A 23962-nucleotide genomic window follows, 5' to 3' on the forward strand; every position below is an offset into this window, starting at 1 on the left:
TGCACGTTTACCAGCAGGTATTCTGAATAATGAAACAGGTAAAAATATGGGGAAAAAAGTATCACACTAACGAGAGGTGATGTGCTCATGGCTCAAAACACATGGGAACTGAGAAGATGCAGCTTCCTGCCTTGTCTGGCTATGCCGACTTGTTCTTAATGAATTTCAGATGTTTTGTGTAAAATAAAAGCACTATCTGGAAATTATGTGTATGCCAGGATTTTTTTTTTTTAACGTTAATCCAAATTTAGGTAAATCAAATTTACATAAGAAGGAGCTTGCCTGTAGTGATGATCACACATAGTCTGGCTATCTCAAACCTCAAGCGGATGTTCCTTTTCAATGTTTGCTTAATAAAAAACCTAGTTTGCAATGTGGTTTCACTCCCTCACAATTTAAACGTGCGGAAAGGCGTTCATGTCATGTGACTGCAGTGCACTTCCTGATCTTGTGGTATTACACAAACAATTTCTGACCATGTCACATTTAAATCACATGCACATCGGTCTATGGTGGGGTAATAAAAAAGATTTCCAGTTTTCACATTGCAAAAGGGGCATAACATGCAAACAGTAAATAACAGAAACATTAGTCTGGCTGATAATGAACAATAAACAGAGATACAGACAGACAGAAAACACAAATTCATCACAATTCCTCTATGGGAAAGGTTTTCTACTAAAGAGTTGTGTGTGGCACAGTGATTGTTACCATGAAATATGTTTAAAATATGTTTAAAATTCAGTTCCAGTCTTGACACACAGACCCTGTCATTAAGATTCTAAAAAGCAGCAATATTATGTTGTTAATTTTATATTAAATTAAAATGAATGAATGAATGAACCTGTATACCTCTGCAGGAAATCTAAATGCAGCAGATTAATACATTTTTAGTGTTTTGTGCCTCTAGGATTGAGATTTTGCAAAAAGTCTTCAACGCAACAATTACTTTTTAAGTGATAAGAAGTATTTAGATGTGATTGTTGTTTTGGGGAAGTGTTGGAAGTGTCTGAAGCCTTTCCATTGTGTCTGTGAGTCCAGCTGAGGGCTCAGAGGTTCTTGAGACCCTACTAGGACCCCGCTGAAACTAAAGAAAGGTGAATATGAGGTGTTCAGTCGAGACTGCAGAGATTTGTGGAAGCTGACATGCTGTATTTGTGATGGACAGGTAGGTAGGGGAGGTCTGACATTTCTCTCCTGAATATTCATTTTTGGACCGTAACAAAATTAGAAACTGTGTAAAGCAGAATCCGATGGTTAAATTTAATAGAAAGTTTCTGAAAACATGAAATGTGGGATACATGGCCGTGTACATTTGTGAATTATCAGATTTTTTCATATTTTATGATGTTACATTTCATTATATTAATTTTGGTTTTAATTTCACTGTATTCCCAGCTAATCTGTGATATCTTCATGTTAGTATCCTTGAAATTAAAAAGCTTCTGTTATATGGGTATAGGTCGTCTTGCTTTTGTGCTGGCCAGTTTATGCAGGCAATATGCAGACATATTATATTAGCATTTGGATTCTGAAGGAATCTCGAAGAAGCCTGAGTAATTACATCTGTATGAATGTCAAAGAATATTGAGTTGATATCTTTTAAATCTTGGAAAAGGTGGAATAGTAACACCGGTATGAATTTCAGCCAAGGTGTATTGGAAAGAATCTTGTGGTATATCACTGAAATAAGATCCATCTCTCTGAATCCTTGTGGAGGTAGATATATGTGATTAACTTAAGATACCATCAGCGGCCACAGATTGATCTTGTTTGTCCAACAGGTTTGTCATCTCCATCCAGGCCATGTCCCACTGAACCTCGGTCGTGTCTGGTTTCGTTTGAGGTGTTTGCTGCCCACGCTGGACCTCTCGAAAGCAGCTGAGCTTCGATGTGTCTGATCGAGACCTGGGGATGTCAAATGTAGTTCTTCTAAATTGCTATTTATATATAGACTCTGGCTCCTGGTATTATGAAAAATAAATGTACAAATGTTCTAAGACATAACCATTTTCTATTTATTTGTTTGTTTGTCTTCTTTTTTAAAGTATTTTCTCATCTAAAACGCCAGTTTGTAACAGAGAAACTGTGACCTGTTTTTGCTGTTCAAGCCAGCAGACACACACAGTGGTGTAGGGTTACCCTAATTTAAGTCAAAGTGTTTGCAGCTCATGTCTGGTGATCCTGAGGGTTGAGGAAAGTTTCACATTTATGGGATGAAAGTAAATGATCAATAGTGAAAAGGACTTTTTGGGCAGAAGTTTTTATTTTCAGATTTTTAAAATTTGTTAGAATTTTTATGTGCTTTGAAGTTAACAAAAAAATTTGAAGATAGTATTTTAAATAGAATTATACGTATTATTATATATTACAATATGGAATTATATTTATGAGATTTTAGAATAAATATCATTATAATATATAATTACATTATTAATTATATATCTTTAAAATTACATTCTATGATTTCATACCCATATCCAAGATTTTTGATAGACCCCAATTTGTGAATAAACTGGTGGCCCCACTTTTGTGTGTTTGTAACTTGCAGACCATGTGTATTTCATTGATTTTGTGTGTACAGTTAGAGTATAAATTCACATTTGCAACTGACAAAAAATCAAAATCAAAATCAAGAGAAGATGACAGAATTCAGGAATGAACTGTTTGTGTCCGTGTCTCGGTCAGCAAGTCATCCAGCTGCCATTTAATGAATCGCGACTAGTGTTCTCGGAACACACATAGTATTTCTTGTTCAAATCAGACTTTAATTGTCTTACCAGCACTGATAGACCAGGATGCCCAATGCTGGGACAAGTAGCAGCAATCCGGCAATGCAGCAGAGCACCACCACCCACACCCAGGAATCTGATTGGAGAACCAGAGAGGAGTGAATATGATCCACTGGACTCAGCAGAGCTCGGCCATCAACCCGTCCGCAGAGACTCTTCAAGAACATCTAAGTCCTAATAGAGGTGCGCAGTAATGTGCTACATTTATCTCCGTTTCTGGAGATACTGTAGTTTTCACAGTAATTTTAAGCATTGCTGCTTTTTACATTTACTTCAGTAAGTGTGTCTTTTTAACATTTACTTTTACCCCATTACATTTCTGTCACCCTCTTCTCCTTAATTTAGAATTTTTGAAATTTTAGGCCAAAATGTAATTTAACGTTAATGTCAGCTAGCCTTAAAACTAATCTAAACACTTTCACGGTGACCCATTTCGTCTACTGTGGATTTAATCGGCTATTGGCATTTGTCAAGTCACGGTCACTTTTACAGTGAAATGTTTATAATATCTCTTCACTGTCAGCAGTTATAGTACTCATCAGCTGGAGTTAAGTGTTGAGGTTTGTCCCTCCTTGACTGATATCCCAGCTCATTCACTTCGAAATCAGTGATGAAAAATATGAGTGTGGGAGTCACTGTTGTTCTTTGATGGTGTTTGAGTAATTTGACACATGGAAATGAGGGACTCAACATTTAAGCAGGAAAACTGTGTACATCTTTGACTTTGAAATATATGGACTCAAATGACTCTGCTGTTCAAACATTTTGAAAAAATGCTTCAATAATTAATCATACTGAAACAATCTAGAGATGTCATAACTCCAGCTGTTTGTTAAAGCATATGTACGTATTTTTATACTGAGGAGTCACTACTCAACCTTCACTGAACATGGTTGGATTTTCCTCTAGGGTCGGCTTTTTCTCCTCAGCATTCACCCCTCTGGTTGAGTTACCTGTCAAGTAAAGGGAAAGATATCTTTTACGAAAAGCAACCCTTTTCAATAGTGCAAGATCTCTTCTCCTGTCACTGGCTGTCCAAGTTGGGCTGTCCTCTACTCCAGGACTCTGATGTGGTGGGACCTGTCAAAGGCTCTCACCACGCGGTCAAAGTCTCACCTGTCACTGACACCCAGGTTTCTGAGCTCTCCTCTTGTGTCAGATAGTTGACACACTTGTAGAAGCCCTCATTCGCTTTGGTTGCATTCCATATGGTCATCTCTGTACTGTTTTGAGTTGCCATCATTACACCATCTTTGTAAAAGCTGGTAGTGTTTGAGGGACGCCACCGGTAAACACAATGCAGCTTGAAGTTCTCTCCCTCAGAAACAGGATGGGCTGGGCCATGTATGAACATAGAGCCATCTTTAAAAGACAAAATATGTATGCAATACAGCGCTATGACTAATACAAGAATCGCCTACATTTCTTTCTATTGTAAATACAGCAGTACACAAGCCTGCCTCTCACAGCAAGCATAACTGACCCTTCAATATTTGTCAAAAAAAGTGTATTTACATGTGAAAGCAGTGTGTTCCTGGAAAAAAATGTATATTATATATATATTTCACCCATTTTTTTCGCCATTTTTTCAGTTAACCTACATGTATTGGAACTCATTTCTGCATTACTGAAAAAGCACTTTCCAAAGCTAATTTTAAATGCACTATATTAAATTGATGATCATGATGATTTTATAATATATTCACAATGGTTGCAGGCGGCTGGTAGTATGATGGTTAGTGCTGCTGCCTTTGAACTCAGAAGTGCCAGATTCAAAAACCCCTTCTGCTGGAGAACCCTTGACCAAGGTAATTACCTTAAATCAGTACAGTAAAATTATTCTGCTGTATAAATGAGTAGTTAACAGTTTTACACTGTAAGTCTCTTGGTAGAAAAGCATCAGTTAAATGAATCAATGTAAATCACATAACCCAATGATTTTCATAATGTAATTACTGTAATTATTCATAATACTTGTAAGGACTCTGCTAAGTTATTTGATTTGTATCATTTATCATTTCTGTAGAGCAGCATGCCTTATACTTTAAAATGAAAAATTCTGAAGTATAATCTCATTCTCTGATTAATTGCTTCTTGTAAGTTTGAGTTAATTGCTGGTAGGGTGACTGTCAGCATGGCTGGAGGGACGGTCTCAGCAAGAGAGCCAGAGACAAGCACAAAGGCAGGAGAGGCACAATGGGACACTGTCAATCACAGACAAGAGGGGAGAAGGGCAAATGTGATGTGTGTCCAGCGTGTTCCCACCTGACACATTCAGAGTGATGGTGTTGCTGTGCCACAAGTTTTCATCCGTCCCATTCTTCCTCACTGTACACCAGTATGGCCCCTGGTCAGCTGCTGTCATCGTGGTGATGGTGTACCGGTCCCCTGCTGTCTGGTGTCTAGGGTTGATTTGCTGGGACCAATTGTAGATCCAACCCAGTGAGGAGGCCCCATCTACCACACACCTCAGGGAGACAGGCTCCCCGGCAAAGACTCTGGAATCTGGGGGCTCCAGTGTGAGCTGGACCTTGATGGAGTCTGCAGGAATGAGGGCACACCTGTCACACCATCACATGCTCTGTTTCCTCTTTTAAAACCACCTTCTTCCACAACAAAGTACAGTAACTGCAGCTGACAAGCGACACAGATTTTTCACCACTTTCTCTGAGAAGTTCTCAATACCCACCTCCCCAAAGCATGCCCGATATCCCTGTGAAGTGCTGTTCTCCACAATTCGACCCCTGTCAGAAAGTGAAATCTCTGACCTCCTGCTATCACCACCACCAGCTGTTCCCTCAATCCCGTCCCTTCACCTCTCCTACAGGACATTTCTCCGCAACTTATGTCTTTTATCTCCAGGATTGTCAACTCCACTCTCTCCTCTGGTTGCTTCTCATTTGCCTTGAAAACAGCTCCATTTTCACTGCTCTTAATGAAAGCCTCACTAGATCCCAGTTAAGTCCAGACTACAGGTCAGTCTCTCTCCTCCCTTTTCTGTCAAAAACCTTGGAACAGACAACATGTGGTGAGCTTTCCACATTGCTCGATCAGAATGATCTCCGAGATGATTATCAATCTGGATTAAAAGTTGAACATTACACCAAAACCCCTCTCCTTGTAACATCAGATGCTCTCCAATTGGTTAGAGTAGCTTCCCTGTTGTCAGTCCTCATTCTCTTTGACCTGTCTCCAACATTTGAAACTGTAAGCTACCAGATTCAACTAGCCTCTTTTGGACAATTTGCTATCGAAGTAATAGTGCTGAAATAACTTTAGATGTATCTATCAAGTAGACCGTACCAAATTGTCTCGTAAGGTTCCCGTTCATCTTCTTAGCCCCTCTCAATTAGCGTTCCACAAGGCCCAGTGCTGGGCCCCCTACTCTTCTCCATCTATACCTTTTCCCACACCTCACCTCCGACAGATTCTCTTACCACTCCACACCTGCCTTCCGGACATCTTAGCCCGATCACTACGTACAGTTCAACTTGTTCAAAATAGAGATCTTTCACCTCCCAGCTTTTCGCATTTTTGGTCCAGGCTTTGGTGATATACAGCCTTTGTCATCATACCGCCCCAGCTGACAGAATGTTGCTTTACAAGTTGTGTGTGACCTACCAAAGTGTTTTCATGACCCCCTCCTCACTGCTCTCTACTGCCTTCCTTTTGCAGCCCACCTAACATTCAAGACTCAGGATATAGCCTTCAAAACTATTGAAGGATCTGCTCCCTGATGCCTACAAGAACTGATCGCTTGCTATGTCCCAACCAAAATGTTACACTCCTCCACCTCTGCCAGCTTGGTGGCTCTACGCACCAGCGGTTCAAAATCAAAAGCGTATGTAATTTACATTTAGCCGATGCTTTTCCCCAAAACAGGGGGTGTAGTGGCGCAGCGGGTTGGACTGGGTCCTGCTCTCCGGTGGGTCTGGGGTTCAAGTCCTGCTTGGGGTGCCTTGCGATGGACTGACGCCCTGTTCTGGTTGCGTCCTCTGGCCTTATGCTCTGTGTTGCCGGGTTAGGCTCTGGCTCCCCGCAACCCCGAGTGGGACAAGTGGTTCTGTGTGTGTGTGTTCCCCAAAACAGCTTACAATGTTAAGGTTACAATTACTTACCCATTTCTACAGCTGGAGTAATTTAGAGTAAATACCTTACTCAAGCATAGTACAGCTAGAGATTGACCCTGTGATATCTGAGCTAAAGGCAGATGTTCTAACCGCTACACTACCAGCTGTCCCTAACTGATGAAAGTGTACAACTATCATTTTAAGAATTTAAAAGAAAACTTCATGCTCAACTTTTACATTTTGTACTGCTTTTCAGGTTTTCATGTATACATTTAATAATTTTCTCCAAAGAAATATTAAGCCATTTACCCAGCTAAGTAATGCCATTGGAGCAATTTAAGGTAAATACCTTGCTTGAGGGTACTGCAGCTGGGATTTGAAACTAAAGCCTTTTGGTCTCCAGAAAGCAGTGCTAACCACTTGACCACCAGTTGCCCCCATTCTTTTGGTAGAACGAGACAAATTGACTCTACTAAAGAATGACACGTCTGTATTCAAATCTGTCCTTCAGCATGATACACTTTTTCTGTTGTTCTTGGAGATGTATGTCTCTTTGGTGAAAAACAACTACAAATTGAATAAATGTAAATGTAGGTGTTGTGCAATAATGGACAGGTGTATACCTTCAGATAGTCCAGGCAGGAAACCCACAGTGAGCACTGCAAGAGACATAGAAGTTGTCAACATGCACATAGCACTGATAATTCCTAACTTGTGAATTTGTTTCTACACTGCATAATTTATGATACTAATCTGTCTGAGGATAAATGTGGCACATATCCGCATATTAACAGACAACACTTGTTGCAATCGGAAATCTTTATTGTGAGCTTTTTTGCCCCAAAACCATTTTAACTCTCCTTTCACCAGGGCACTGTTAAATACTTGTAATAACCCCCCATCCCTCCCAAAAAAACCTTATTCCATTCATAATTATACTGTTTCCTGTCTCCACCTAACATGATGCCTGTATCACACGAATATCTAATTTGTTTCCTTTCTGTAGTCGTTTTGAAGCCAAAATAAAATGCATAAATAAAGCAAAGCTGTCTTACTGTACAATTTAACTGTTTATTATTAAGCAGCAACTTACTATAATTGTACACTATTCTGTTTACAGTTTTACCCAGGGAAATACCTTGATCAGTGTTACTACAGCAGGAGCAGGGAACTGAATCAGAAAACTTCATCTTAAAAACAATTAGCCTTAATCCATCCATTGCATGGATAAAAACAACAGCAGCAGCAATAACAACATCAACAAAAACAATAATAAAGGTTTTTCTTACAAGTGCTTTTTCAGTCTTCTATTCACATGTCAAATGTCTTCAATGATTCTCACATACATGCTCATGTGTCGTCAAATCATAAAATCCTATATACTAAGAATTTAATCAACTTTAGATTTGACCAAATCAGTCTTCATACTGATCACTACCCTTTTACCTCAAAAAAGAGTATAAAGTAATAAAATTAGTACAATGTGAAGTACAGTTTTTTTAATGCAGTATGTAATATAAATCTGTTGCAAAAAATTTGGGAAAGCCAAAACATTTAGAAAAAGACTTGATGTTGTACTCTTAAACAAGATACTTCATACATATTGGTGCAGCTGGTAATCAAGTAGTAAGAGCTGCTGTCTTTGGTTCAAAAGGTTACTTATGCAAATCTTACCGCCAGCTGTAATAGTCCTGACAAGGTACTTATCCTAAATTTTTCCGGTAAAAAGCAAAAAAAATTGCCTAGTTGTATAAATGGGCCAATAATTGTAAATAGCTTCACACCATAAGTCACTTTGAAGGAAAGCATGAGCTAAATATACATATATTGCTCTGGTAAAATGTCTTTACCATAAAGCAGTTAATAAAAAGAAGTGAGCAAAAATGAAGCAATGACGTGACTCACCCAAGATGACATGGAGGAGAATGGCTCCCATTCGGAAACTAATTTTTGTCACACTGCTTCAGTACTGAACGCTTGCTCTTGGACGACATTCAACAGACGCTCACAAATACACTCTCAGCCAATCTTGGAAACACTTTATCTGGCTTTTGTGAGTTGCTCACAACTCTGTGTTATGATTAAACTCTTGATTGTCCCTTGGGTCTGGATGTATTTCCTGTTTTCCCCTTTGTGGTTAACATAGACTAATGAGGGTGCCTGCTCATTTGGCTCATTGCGTAAAGATTAACTGCAACCCAAAGTAGCAGGGACTGCATGATTCTTCTCATTTCAGAGAAAGAGGCAACAACACACACAGCATCCTACAGGGCTGCACTTTCATAGACACAGGTGCACATAAAGAACTGGGAAAAAAAGTGCATTCATTTACATTATCAATTCATTAATTGTAATTAATTAATTTCTTTAGCAGACACTTTCTCCACAGCTAAAGCGTTATATGCAAAAAACTACATATAAATATACATATATATTCAGTTTCATTCATAACAAAGCCTCCATCACACCTCTCAAGCACCCACGAGATCTTCTCTGACATGAACACATGAGGAAATACACACACACACACACACACACACACACACACACACACACACACACACACACACACGCACACACACACCACACACACACATAATGTCTACGACTGCTTGTCCTGAGCAGGGTCATGGTAAGCGGGAGCCTAACCTGGCAACACATGGCACTGGGCTGAAGGGGGAGGGGACACATGCTAGATAGGACGCCAGTCCACCACAAAGCACCCCAAGCAGGACTCAACCCCACCACAGAGCAGGCCCCAGCCAAACCCGCTGCACCACCACACCCCCCATGAGGAAATACCAATCATTAAATGCTTCCTCACATGCTATTATCTGTTTCCAGAGGATCCAGACATCATGGAGCACCAGATTGTCTTAGTGTGGCACACTGCCATACAATACAGCCCTTAGTGGATAAGACATATACACTTTCCCCAATGAATTGCATGGAATTGCAGTCAAACTGAGGAAATGATCCCTGAATGTTATACCATAAGCTGTTTGTAAAAGTGAGGATCACTATTTTTATATTGTATGCAAGGATTTAGGCGTGGTGGCGTGGCAGGTTTGGGGTTCGAGCCTTGCTTGGGGTGCCTTGCGACAGACTGGTGTCCCATCCTTTGTGTGTCCCTTCCCCCTTTGGCCTTGTGCCCTGTTTTCCTAGGTAGGCTCCGACTTACCGCAACCGCCCTCGGGACAAGTGGTTGTTGACGTTGTGGTTATGAGGACTGAGCTACTCAACCTTCTGTGATCTTGGTTGGCTTCTCCTCAAAGGCTGTCTTCTCCTCAAAGGCTGTCTTCTCAGAACTCACAGTATTGGTGGAGTTACCTGTAACAGGGAAGCAGTTTTTTTTTTTTTTTTTTTGATATGTATATGTATCAGGAAGTAGTCACTGATATTTATTACATGGTGAAAAGTCTGTTCTTCTAGAAGTGACTGTCCAGGTTGGCCACAATCACATTTGATAATTCTGTAGCAATAGGCTCAGTGTGGTGTTCCATACATGCACTAGAGTCCCACTCCATAAGTTACAAGATTTCAATACATTATGACTAGAACATCTTCATGGTCTTACTGTTCTTTCTTAATCAAGAAAAAAAATGTTGAAAATACCAATACATGCACAGTCTTAATCCTTTATGTTTCAACTGACCATTGGCTATAATGAAACTGCTGAGATTCAGAATCTATGAATTAAAATGTTTGATTAGTATTTGATTCAAGAAGATAGAAACACTCAACATCACAATGAAAAACTATGGTCCACTTGTACTGTTGGAAAAGATTGAGCTACTCAACCTTCTCCAAGCTTGGCTGGCTTGTTCTCTGTGGGTATCTTCTCAGAACTGACTGCACTAGTGGAGTCACCTGTCAAAAGGAAGGAGTCCTCAGATCAAGAAGCAACCATTGATACTTATTACTGGATGGAAAATCTCTTCTCCCAGAAGTGACTGCCAAGGTTGGATGCTGTTTCATTGAAGAACTCTGTCGTGATGGGCTCAGTGAGAAACTGCGATCATGACATGGAGCCCTACTGCATAAATTACAAAAGTTCTAGGAACACATCATTATCAGAACATCTTCATGGTCTCACCTGTCACTGACACCCAGGTTTCTGAGCTCTCCTGCTTGTTGACGGAGTCAATACACTTGTAGAAACCCTCATTTGCTTTGGTTGCATTCTGAATCATCAACTCTGTGCTCTTTTGAGCCACAATCTCCACGCCATCTTTGTAAAAGGTGGTTGCGTTTGAGGGATCGTGCCAGTAAATGCAGCGCAGCTTGAAATTTTCTCCTGCGGAAACAGGATGGGTTGGGCCCTGTATGATCATATAGCCATCTGTAAAAGACAAAAAGTATATTAAATACAGGACTATGGCTAATAAAGAATTCCATATTTCAATATTCATTGTAAGAATATTCATTGGACAATTGCTGCTGCAGTCCACCATGGTTGTATTGTTCTTGTTTTCAGTAAACCAGCATGCATTTCTCCAGTGTAAATTTGTGTATAAACCTAGGTAATCCGATATTGTGTGTTGTATTTCATCTTATTTTTTTTTATTTACAGTTTTGCTAGCTGGCTCCAAAATCTGATATCTTGAGCTGCAGACTGCATGACACTCAGGTTTACAATAATCGCACCACCCCTGTTTTCACATGCTTATCATGGAATGATTTTACTTTTTGGTTTTCGGTTGAAGTAAATTGGTCAGTTTCATATTGCAACAACTGACATGTAGCAACAGCATTAGCAGCAGCCTTGTTGTGCAAAGACAAGGAAGCCTAACTGCCAGAGTTCAGCAAGGGAGGCGACCGCTACTACATGAGTTCTTTTGTCCGTGTTGTGTTCTGTGAAATATGCACAAAAAAATCTTTGATATTAAAAGTGTCTGTGCTAACAAAACTAAGTGTTATCCCCATCATTACAGACCTAGACACTCCCGCTGCGACGGAAACCTGGTGTCCCCTCCTCTGTCCAGTGATTGTTCTCTATCGCTCCCCTGGCCCTCTCAGACAATTCCTGGATGACCTCGACATCTTTTTGAGCTCTCTGCCAAGGGACAAAACTCAATTGATTGTCCTGGGTGACTTTAACCTGCATGTGAGGAACATCGATGCTTGCATATCTCTCTAACCCTCTTCCTTCTCCTCTGCTGCACAATTCTCTGAGCTTTCCACAGACAATGCTACCAATTTCTTCCTCTCAACCCTATACTCTTTTCTTGACTCTCCCTTTCCTCTTACATCCAGGCCAACATGATCCAGTTCTACCCCTATGGCAATGAAATATACTACATGATAACTGGACTAAACTCCAAGTTGCAGAAAGACTATGGCGGAAATCAAAGACTCTCATAGACCTGGCAGTTTACAAGGAACTTCTAGAGTCCTTCCACTTTGCTGTTTCTTCAGATAAAGCCACCCTCTTCCACAAAAACTACAGTCTGCAGTTTACAATCCAGACTTTACTCTTCATCACCTTCTTTTCCCTATTCTGTCCTCCCCATTTTTCCTCCTCTCTCACCTCTGACGATTTTCCCTTGTTCTTCACAGACAAATTCAATTCCATCACAGGAATGTTCTCAGCATCCAACTGCCTGGATAATTCTCTGTATTTCAACCCCTCTAAGAAACTGAAATCTGTGACTTCTGCTATCATGCCTGCAGTCATCACCTTATCCCTCAATCCAATCCCTTCACCTCTCATACAGGACATTTCCCTGCAACTTACCTCTGTTATTGTCACGATAATCAGCTCTTTGTTTTCCTGTGGTTGTTTCCCATCTACCTTCAAAACTGCCCTCAGCTCACCTTGTTAAAGAAACCATCTCTGGATCAAGACTCAATCTAGGACTACAGGACAATCTTCCCCCTTCTTTTTCTGTCAAAATCTCTGGAACAGGCAACCTCTGATTTATATTCCTCACCCAGAACAATCTCCTTGATGGCTATCAGTCTGGATTAAAAGTCTCCACCAAGACTGCTCTCCAGTCAGTTAGAATGGTCTCTTTCCTTGGTCCTCTTCTCCTCTACCTGTTTGCACCATTTGACACTGTCAACGACCACATTCTGTTCCCCTCTCGTGTACAGTTTCACATCAAAAGATCTTATCAAGAAGTGGATTGGCATGTCTCCCGCTCATCCTTTTAAGATCTCTCAACTGGTGTGCCACACTGATCATGCTGATCCTCCTACTTTTCTCCTTCTATGCCTCTTCCTTCAGCCCTGTCATCACCTTCTATGGATTCTCCTACCACTGCTGTGCTGACGATACCCAGCTTTTTTTTTCTTGCCCCACTGGAACTACAGGTGTTTCCTCACACATCACCAACTGTATCTTGGAGATCACTGCCTGGATGTTTGATCATGATCTCCAACTCATCCTTTTCAAAAAAACAGAGATCGTTCACCTCCTGGCTGGTCCATCCTCCTGTTGAACACTCTCTATCAAACTGGACAACTTTCAGATTTCAGCTACTTCATGAGCTGAGAACTGTAGAGTAATGGTCGACTGAGATCTATTTTGCTCTCATCATACTGAAGCCGCAGTCAGGTCCTGCTGGTACAACCTGCATAAAATCCACAAGACCTGCCTTATCCCACAAAAAACACTGACATATTACATTGGCAAACAGTAGCAGACCCTTTACTGATTTATTGGATATATTTTTTTCTTGCTGGTAATAAATACATTTTATTTCAGTTGCTAACTTGTTTTAGGCAGTCATTAATTTGCAGAGAAAGAGTGCATACTATTTGCCACATATTGGTGTATTTCTTTAGCTGGTACTTTGTCCAAAGCAGATTATAATGTAAAGCTTACTATCATTTACCCCTATGTGCCTGGTTAAGTGTTAAAGGAATAGTTTCTATTAAGCACTTTGCTCACGGGCACTACAGTAGGAGTTAGGACTTCAGCCTGGGTCCTTTTAGTTGCTAGCAGTAGCTCGAACAATGACTCCACTTGCTGCCCTTTCTTATGCTTTGTTGTACATTATACATCTGTAAGGTATCTTGTAGTTTGGTCTTGATATAGTGGTAGTTAGTTTGCAACTGATGAATGATCACTTTTCATAAGCTGTATCGTATTAGCCTGAGTGATTCTGAGTGCACATCTGGGTACACAGCCATTTAGAGATCATTACCCCTGGTTTACTCACATCCCACTGTGATGTTGACAATCCTGCTGCGCTGGTGACCATCTGTGGATTCACACCAGTAGGGTCCACCATTCCCTGAGTAAAGGCGTGAAAACACACACTCTCCTTGCTTCATCATGCTGATTCTACCCCCTAATGTCACACACCCAGACTCCACTTTGCCCTTCACGAGGTGTTTCAGTGTCCAGCCAGTAGAATTTCTTCCAGCAACTTCACATTGCAGGGAGAAGTGCTCGCCCCTGAAGTGCTGTCCACCTGGTGGGGTGACTGTCAGCATGGCTTGGGGGATGTTTTCTGCAAGAGAGCCAGACATGTTGTGGAGAAATGCAGGTAGGGGGAATGAGAAAGCTGTCAATTACAGAGGAGCAGGAGACAGGGAGAGTGTGATGCGTGATGTGTGTCCAGCGTGTTCCCACCTGACACATTCAGAGTGATGGTGTTGCTGTGCCACAATTTTTCGTCCGTCCCGTTCTTCCTCACTGTACACCAGTATGGCCCCTGGTCAGCTGCTGTCATTGCGGTGATGATGTACCGGTCCCCTGCTGTCTGGTGTCTAGGGTTGATTTGCTGGGACCAATTGTAGATCCAACCCAGTGAGGAGGGCTCATCTACCACACACCTCAGAGAGATGGCCTCCCCGGCAAAGACTCTGGAACCTGGGGACTCCAGTGTGAGCTGGACCTTGATGGAGTCTGCAGGAATGAGGGCACACCTGTCACACCATCACACACTCTGTCACTGACCACTAACAAGTCAGTAGGGATTGGATATTTATTTATTTATATTTATCTGTATATCAGTTTACAATGATTAACCTGTTTATACAGCTGGGTAATTTTTTACTCTCAGAATTCATGGTAAATACCATGCTAAAAGGCCTTACAGCAGCAAGTAAAATCTGAACCTGCAACCTTTCAATCCAAAGGCATCAGCTGTAACCCCATGCTACCAGATGTCCTGTATATATGTGAATGTCTTTCTTTCTTTGTTTTCTTGCATGTAAAATATTGTTTTTTTTTTTTTTTTTACAATTGCTAACAAGGAGTTCACATTTGTGGGTGTGCGTGTGTGTGTACAAGTGAGTGTTGGACCATAACGGGCCAGTGTGTACCTTCAGATAATCCAGGCTGGGACCCTCCCATGAGAACTGCAGGAGACAGTGAAATCAGCACAAGCATAGCACTGATAATACCCAAGTCATGAATTGTTATTTTAATAAAGAATAATAAAGCATAATGGTAATTTGCAGGAAGATGAATGTGCCACACGTCCATACATCTACACCAAAGCGACACACATCTGAGAGAACAGTACATTAGACTGTATAATAAGTGTGTGTTGCCATTGCTGACCATCACCCTATAGTTCATGAGACACATGCAGTTTGAACATGATGTAATTTTTTTGTTGGCTGATATTTGTTCCAAAGGTAACTTACAATCATAGGCTGTCTACGGTTTTATGCAGCTGGATAAATTTACTGGGATAATTTTTAGGCTAAGTACCTTGCTTCAGGGTACTGTACAGGACATGGGATTGGAAGCCTTCCTTTGAGCTGCAGATCTTTCTTCTGAGCTCATTTCTGACCCCTCACATCAGGAAGCTGATAACATCTTCTCGTTACCCCCAGAACATGCCTTGTTGAGACTGTTTTTGTCTCCACCCTGCATGTATCTCACACATGTCCAATTAGTTTCCTTTCTGCAGTCATTTTGGAAGCAAAAGAAAAAGTAAAAATACAGCAGTACATTTTTTAAGCAGTAAGACTGCACACTGTTCCACATTAATCTGTGGAACTACTTCAGCTTCAGGGTGGTGTGGTGGCACAGTGGTGCAGTGGGTTGGACCAGGTCCTGCTCTCCAGTGGGTTTGGGGTTTGAGTCCGGCTTGGGGTGCCTTGCAATGGACTGACGTCCCGCCCTGGGTGCGTCCCCTCCCCCTCCAGCCTTTCACCGTTTGTTGCCGGGTTAGGCTCTGGCTCCGCGCGACGCCACATGGGACAAGCGGTTTCAGACTATGTATGTTTGTACTTCAGCTTTAATTCATTTACTTCAGCACCTTTAATAAGTCACGTTACTAATACATTTACATGAATTCATGTAGCAGACGCTTTTCTCCAGAGTGACGTACATCTCAGAGAAAATACAATGTGTTCATTACATTAGGAGAAAGAAAAACATAGTTGCAGACATGTGATTCTTAAGTAAACCAGTTTGTTTCGCATAAGTAGGTACACAAAACTCAGGATACACTAATCCTGATCACCTTCCTACAATTCTTTTTTATTTTTTTAAATTTTTTAAAAGGTACATAAACATTTACATACAATACAGGAGCAGCGGCTGTGTACTACTACTACTACTACTACTAATAATAATAATAATAATAACTGAGGTTAATTTGACAGGTACTGTTTCAGCCTTCTAGTCACAAATTAAATACCTTCCTTAATTCCCACATACGATTTCATCTGCCATCAAATCATGGAATAGTTATTGCCAAAAATGCTAGCAACTTTATATCTGATTAAATCAGTCATACCCTTTTACCTCAAAGGACACGTAATGCCACTTAAGAAGTAATAAAAGTAGTACAATAGTAAGTACAGTTTAAATCTGCAGCACAAAGAATTTCAGAAGAGAAAAACACTTGCTGTTGTACTTTTAAATAAAACACACTTCAAACAGATTCACAAATACTGCTTTCGTAAAATGTCTTTATAATAAAAGAGTTAAAAGTGAGTAAAAAGAAGTAATTCTGGGACTTACCCAGGATTGCATGGAGGAAGATGAGTCCCATTCGGAAAACTGATTTTTGTTACCGTGTTTCAGTACTAAATACTTTTCCTTTCACAGCATTAAAGACACACTCACAAACATACTCTCAGCCACTGTTGGAAACACTTTATCGGGCTTTTGTGAATCGCTCACAGCTCTGTGTCGTGTAACTTTTTTCCTTCTCTGTCCTTCGAGTCTTGAGGTATTCCCAGAATTCCATGTTGTGATTAGCATAGGCTGATAAGAGTGCCTGCTCATTTCTTAGGGAGAGAGAACATGCGTGCAACTATATCTTTTATGAATATATATATATATATATATATATACAGTATATATATTTAGGGTATATGAATGGTGGCAAGACAGGATAGGTTTGATTCCAGCTCGGTCTTTGTGTAGCTTGAATGTTCTCAGTGTGTCTGTGTGGGGTTCTGGGTACTCTGGTTTCCTCTCCCAGTCCAAAGACAGGCAGTTGTATGTCTGTTGAACACTCTAAATTGCGAATAGTGTGTGACTGTATGTGTATGACTTTACTGTGATGGAGTAGTGTGCCACCCAGGGCATAGTCTCTGAGCCTTCCACTCTGAGTTTTCTTAGGATAGGCGGTGAACCATCATGACTTTGACCAGGACAAGCAGTTATCAATAATGCAATATATTTATGTATAGACACTCCAATGTAGTTTAGAACCCTGCTCAGGGTATGTGGAATTTCACAGTTTGTTTGTATATTAAAAGTTGTATAATATCCTAGTTTAAAGGATACATAAAAATGTACATCTGCCCCCCTGCCAGATTATGACTGGGGGCTTATTCTGCAGTGCTCGTTTTGGGTAATTGCAATGGCCGGGTCTGTTTCACATTTAATAAGGCCTTAGGGTGTGTTTTATTACCAAAATGTCTGAATATGTAGTCAAATGTTTGCAGATCTTATTAAATGTATGTCTTTAAAATCATTAAAAATTATTAATTTTCATGTAAAATCTTAGGCTTAGGTGGGTGCAATGGTGCAGTGGATTTGAGTGGGTCCTGCTCTCCAGTGGGTCTGGGGTTTGAGTCCCGCTTGGGGTGCTTAGTGACGGACTGGTGTCCTGTCCTGGTTGTGTCCCTTCCCCCTCCAGCCTTGGGCCCTGTGCTGCTGGGTTAGGCTCCGGCTCCGGCTCCCACGACCCCACATGGGACAAGCGGTTTCAGATGATGTGTGAGTGTGAGCTTATGCTTAAATTCTTTGAATTTGTTTCTAAGACAAATAGAAGTAGTGAAGTTGATGGCTATGTATGACTTTCTTTCCAAAACAAAAATTTCAGTAAAAGAAAATAGCTGTAATCAGATGACTTGGCCTCCAGAGTCACTCAACATAAACCCACTCGAGATGGTTTTGGGGTGACAGCGTAAAGCAAATGCAGCCAGTGCTATGCTTGCTTGGGAACTCTTTGAAGACTGTTGGAAAAGCATTCCAGGCAGCGACCTCATGAAGCTGGAAAAGAGAATGTTGAGAGTGTGCAACGGGTGGATACATTGAAGAATATAAAATATTTGTCACTGTTTTTGTCATATCTGCTGTTTTATTGTTTTGATGCAATTTTTTATAAAATGTAGAAAACAGTAAAAGAAAAACCTTTTCATTGGGGTGTCTCCAATATATGTAAATACACATATGTAAAAAGTGAAAGTTCTTGGATTTGGAGTGTTTTTTAATTCCAATTCTTCATTGCTGCTGATGTTGCTGTTATGGTCATTCATTATCGCAGTATCACAGAAGTAATTGTTTAAACTGCAAAGTACTAATTAACTGAGTACATTATGTTTTGAAAGACCTTCCAAAGATCATAGATGGGATAGATCCCACCTCTACCACAATCGACATGCTACAGACCCAGAAGATATTGGGTAGGTCATTTTCTTTGGATGTTTTGCTAAACAAAGCTAAATGAACTGATCATTGGGGGTGCGGTAGCACAGCGGGTTTGGCCAGGTGCCGGTCTCTGACAGGTCTGAAGTTTGAGTCCTGCTTGGGGTGCCTTGCAATGGACTGGCGTCCCATCCTGGGTGTGTCCCCTCCCCCTCCAGCCTTGCACCCTGTGTTGCCAAGTTAGGCTCTGGCTCACTGTGACCCCACTTGGGGCAAGTGGTTACAGCCAGTGTGTTTGTGTGTGAACTGACCATTGGCATCTGCTTCTTCCACGTGTGATGCCCTGTTGTGTTTTCTGCAGTATGGTATTTTCTATCACAAAATATTACCACAAGGTGGCACTTGGTCTACACTTTCTCAAAAGCTGGTTTCCTGCTCACTATGCACTTCCAAGGGAATTAGTTATTTAAAAAAAAAAAAAAAAACACATAACCTTTCCCTGGTCCACTGGGATTCAGTCTATAATGATACAGTGTAAATCACGGTTCTCTTCTTCCTTCATCCACTGTTTTCCTGCATGCTTCAGTTGGCAGGGAACAGGAAGAGTGACTGGCAATGAGAAAAAAGATCTTTCTTCCTTCTGTTGACATTTTGTATGGAGATTCACCAGTCAAAGAGATGAAGGGAAAACACCAGCATTCTGATGCTTAAATACTAAGATAAATTTTTAAATAAGCGTTGGGTTTAGTTCTTCTCACTGTACTGCAGTATTTCTATGTAAGCAGCCCACTTTCTGTCCCAGTAACCGCCCCCACCTTCAATCTCTTTTACAAAATTGTAGGAGAATTCATATGTCACAAAGATTCTAGGACTCTGTCGTCTTGACAACTGTCGCCCGGCAACAATCTCCTGAAATACCATGTTATCTCCCCTTTGGCTCCCCCATAGCCTTTCTGTATTTTGAAATTTGTTTCTTTGGAGGAGTGTGTGTCCTAATTTATTCACCCTGCATGGTCATGGCAGCTCAGCATACCCTGATATAGATCCTGTCACACACCACCTTGTCACTGCATCATCACTCCCATCACAGGCAAACCAGGCAAGCAGCTACATAGCATTTCTGCTGAAGACACGTCCAGGGAATTTACAGAGAGAGAGAAAAGCAATTAGACAGTAAAGGACAAGAGGAAATTGATAGTTTTTCCTTCAAAGCCTTTTAAACAGAAATACATGAACATAATAATAAAACATATTACTTAATAATAAACATAAGGATGAATATATATATCTGTGCACACTATCACAGGGCTGCACCACATATACCGTTTGGTTGAAAGCTTGTGATATTGTGATTCCAGCATGACAACTGTATAGTTATGGGGTGTGCCAGCTTGAGTATACCACTATAACTTCAGGGATTAATCATCATGTATTATCTATCTATCTATCTATCTATCTATCTATCTATCTATCTATGTGCTTCTTTAAAAATTAGTTTATGCTGCATATGCTGTATATGCTGCATCTTTTCTCAGTTCTACAAAAGTACTGTACCTCCTGGATCTCAAAACCTTTTTTCATATGCAGATTTTGTTTGTTTGTTTGTTTGTTTGTGGGTCAGACCTCTAACAGGTGAATCACTTTGTTTGATGACCGCTCTGGTGCACACTGTCACAGCTGAGTCATGCAGCTACCAGAAACACTGAAACATGAGTCGGTAATCTCCATCACCTCCTGCGCAAACACAGATACTCATATAGAAATATCCACACAGTCACACAAACACAGTTCACACACACGTTTGTCTATTCATTGTGGTCATTTCTTACACATCACAGGTCTAATGTAGCAAATGATTCCTCACTCCCCAGCCACGAGGTTGAAAACACATTTTTTCTGCACTTTTCCCATATTTACCCTGACTAAGCATTGATCCCTTGAGCGAGGTGCTGGGTTTCAGCAAAGGATGTCAGCAAAATCATAGATTACCAATTACCACCAACAAAGACTAAAACAAGAAACTTTAAATCACAGAAACAATAATAGACACTTTATTTAAAACACCAAAAAAAAAAAAAAAGAGCTCTCATTTGCTTTTTTTTGTTTGTTTTTTATTTATTTATATATTTTTTTGGGCTCTGATGTCAGAAGATGATAAATTCCACCATTTTACATGGGTTGTTTTAAGGCATTTATGGGTATTATATTATGAAGGTAAAATTAAACTGCCCCCCCCACCATCCATAGATGGGATTTTATGAACATCTGTGAAATTCAGATCTTTACATACAAGTACAGTTACAAGGAGCAGGCAACATATCATGCAGCATATCTAAAATTAAAATTACTGAGGGTGTCAATATCTTTGCATAACTATGATTTATTTTATTTCATTTGCTACCAGTCATAGGAATGTAAGGAAGTGTGTCCATAAGCATTAAAATGCAAACGCACGTCGAGGGTTTCAACGAGAATGTGCAGCTGTGGGAAAAGCATTTGGAGTCACTGACATAACAGCTATAAAAAGTATTCATAGAGATTTATTCAAATAGACTTAAGACTGTAGACTCTTTTTGCTGCCATGCTTCTATTAAATGTTGACTTGAAGGGATGAATACTTATGACCTGTTTTATATTTGTAACTAATTCAAAGCTGATTTGTAGAAATGTTTTTTCACTTTGAAATTAAAGAGTATTTTTCTGTTGATTGGTGTCAAAAAACCTAATTAGATCCACTGTGATTCAGTCTTGCAGAACAATGAAAGAGTCCAAGGGGGTGAAGACTTTTTTTCTGGCACTAAAAGTGTAAATGCCTCCAGGCTTTCCTCCACTCACCCATGAAGCACAAAATCCACAACTGCTGACAACAAAATCAGCTTTTCTCTCTCCCGCACCATCTGTCATCCTTCTTTCTTTAATTTCCTGTTATAAAGGTTCATAGTGTCTCAAAGGCCAGAAGCTGCGGTCATTCATGTTAAAGAAGCTCAAAACTTGCACACGGAGGCAATTATCAACACTGTGAGAGACAAAATGATGCACTGCAGTGTGTTGCGCTCATAGCTTCATGCCTACAAAAAGCAGCGCTGCAGCATGCACCCACACGGCGAAAATAAGGTACACTCATCTCTTGTTAATAAGTCTCCAGATACCTAGTTTCACATGTCTAGGACTCAGGGACTGTTAATACCACTTATTGTTCATCACTTCGGGGGGTGCGGTGGCGCAGTGGGTTGGACCACAGTCCTGCTCTCCAGTGGGTCTGGGGTTCGAATCCTGCTTGGGGTGCCTTGCGGCGGACTGGCGTCCCGTCCTGGGTGTGTCTCCTTCCCCCTCTGGCCTTATGCCCTGTGTTACCGGGTAGGCTCTGGTTCCCCGTGACCCCGTATGGGACTAGCGGTTCTGAAAATGCGTGTGTGTGTGTGTGTGTGTGTGTTCATCACTTCAAACTGTCATCTATGTGGTCTGCTGCATGTGGGCCAGCCCGGGACACTTGGTCCAGTGTAATAAAATGGGACTGGATTTGAAACTTGTCAAAGTTTGGAACTTGTCACTTGGAACATGCCAAGAGACTGTGAGATGCAGTGCATTGTGGGAACTGCGTACCCATGCTCTCAGCCCTCATTTGACTCAGGCTAGACCATGCACACTATAGCAATAAGTTTATTTATTTATTGAGGGGATGCGGTGGCACAGCAGGTTTGGCCAAGGTCTGCTCTCTGGTGAGTCTGGAGTTTGAGTCCTGCGTGGGATACCTTGTGATGGACTGCCATCCTGTACTGGGTGTGTCCCCTCCCCCTACAGCTTCGTGCCTTGTGTTGCCGGGTTAGGCTCCGGCTTGCCACGACCCCACTTGGGACAAGCGGCTTCAGACTGTGTGCATTTATTTATTGATTTATTTATTTTTACTATATATACATCAGGGGGCGGGGTGGCGCAGTGGGTTGGACCGGGTCGGGCCGGGTCCTGCTCTCCAGTGGGTCTGGGGTCTGAGTCCCGCTTGGGGTGCCTTGCAACGGACTAGCGTCCTGTTCTGCATGTGTCCCCTCCCCCTCCGGCCTTACGCCCTGTGTTGCCGGGTAGGCTCTTGCCCCCCTGCGACCCTGCATGGGACAAGCGGTTCAGAAAATGTGTGTGTGTGTGTGTGTGTGTATATATATATATATATATATACACACCATATTTTTCATGACTGAAATTTTTGTGAAGAGACAACACTATCCTGTAGAGCCAGAATGTGTACTGGGTTCTGACACCAGCACCATCAGTAGCAGTGACGGGCCAAGAGGTAAAAATAGTATAAAGTGAAAAATACTTAGTCTCTGACCAAGTTCTCTATTTATAAGCAAAGTAAAAGAAAAAAAAAAAAGATGTTAATATAAAAAATGAACAAAAAAAAATGGATTGTTCCTACCTCTAATCCAAATATAGACTTTTAAAAAAAGGCAATGAGGAATGATGTGGAAGCTTTAAAGATACATGCTGATGTTTGCTAATTTAACCATGGATGTGATTCAGAAAAACTCTGCAGACATGCACAATTTAAAAATCCTTCACCAAAGTGATTGAAAAAAGAAATATTTTCAGGAACAAACCGAGAAAACCGAAAAATGCATAACATTTTAATTTGTCACACTGCTTTTCCCTTATGATATTCGTAATTGTAAGTGATGTAATTCATCACTTATTAAGCTGGAATTAAAAAAAAAAATCACACCTGCAGATACCAACTCTGTAAAGAAAATCATGTTCCACTTGCTATCATGCACAAATGCAGGGAATACAAACAAAACACTGCTGCAACTTGTCTCTGACAAAAAACCAACACCTAAAATCAGCGTTATTTTGCACTCGTGAGCAAGCACCCACAAAATAAAAAAAAAAAAAAAAAAACTTTAATGTCATGCTTGCAAAAAAACAAAGGCTAAAAAAGGAGAAAAAGACACCAGATAAGCACAGTATCCCATAGTACCAAACAAGTTGTACAAATCACCTCTGACACCCCCATGATGCAGGTACAGTTTAAAGCATACAGGTGTAGCATCTCTTGCTGAAGATCCAGAGGCTCATTTTAGGGCCAAACATTGAAAAAGAAAGAAAAAATGTCACTGTCAATGTCAATGAAATATGAGGAGTAATAAGGAAATAAACACCCATTGATTATCTGTCACGTTTTCATTATTACAGTTACTGTGACCTGTTTTGCCAGTACAGTACTGTCACGATGTACACTTGTCTTTGCCTGAAACACAACTTTCCCTAGATCAGCAACTGTCTGCTGTTTGGCTTTTTACCACATTTTTGTGGAG

General features: G+C 40.8%; 2 protein-coding genes across 2 annotated transcripts; both read right to left on the bottom strand.

Moving 5' to 3' along the window:
* Nucleotides 1-219: 219 nt before the first annotated feature.
* LOC114911314 (uncharacterized) lies at nt 220-7924 on the bottom strand. The gene is made up of 5 exons (XM_029255089.1): nt 7486-7924; nt 5058-5333; nt 3671-3745; nt 2781-2868; nt 220-1908 (listed from the first exon to the last, which is right to left on the bottom strand). Exons 1-5 carry the CDS (start codon nt 7553-7555, stop codon nt 1734-1736), a joined length of 684 nt encoding a protein of 227 aa, XP_029110922.1. The 5' UTR covers nt 7556-7924; the 3' UTR covers nt 220-1733.
* A 2176-nt stretch (nt 7925-10100) lies between these two features.
* On the bottom strand, nt 10101-16992 carry LOC108922736 (basement membrane-specific heparan sulfate proteoglycan core protein-like). The gene is made up of 7 exons (XM_029254521.1): nt 16797-16992; nt 15140-15175; nt 14445-14720; nt 14029-14322; nt 10959-11204; nt 10664-10732; nt 10101-10192 (listed from the first exon to the last, which is right to left on the bottom strand). Exons 1-7 carry the CDS (start codon nt 16825-16827, stop codon nt 10101-10103), a joined length of 1044 nt encoding a protein of 347 aa, XP_029110354.1. The 5' UTR covers nt 16828-16992.
* Nucleotides 16993-23962: the final 6970 nt, after the last annotated feature.

Source organism: Scleropages formosus, chromosome 9 (assembly GCF_900964775.1).
Source record: "Scleropages formosus chromosome 9, fSclFor1.1, whole genome shotgun sequence".
In the NCBI taxonomy this organism is placed as follows: Eukaryota; Metazoa; Chordata; class Actinopteri; order Osteoglossiformes; family Osteoglossidae; genus Scleropages; species Scleropages formosus.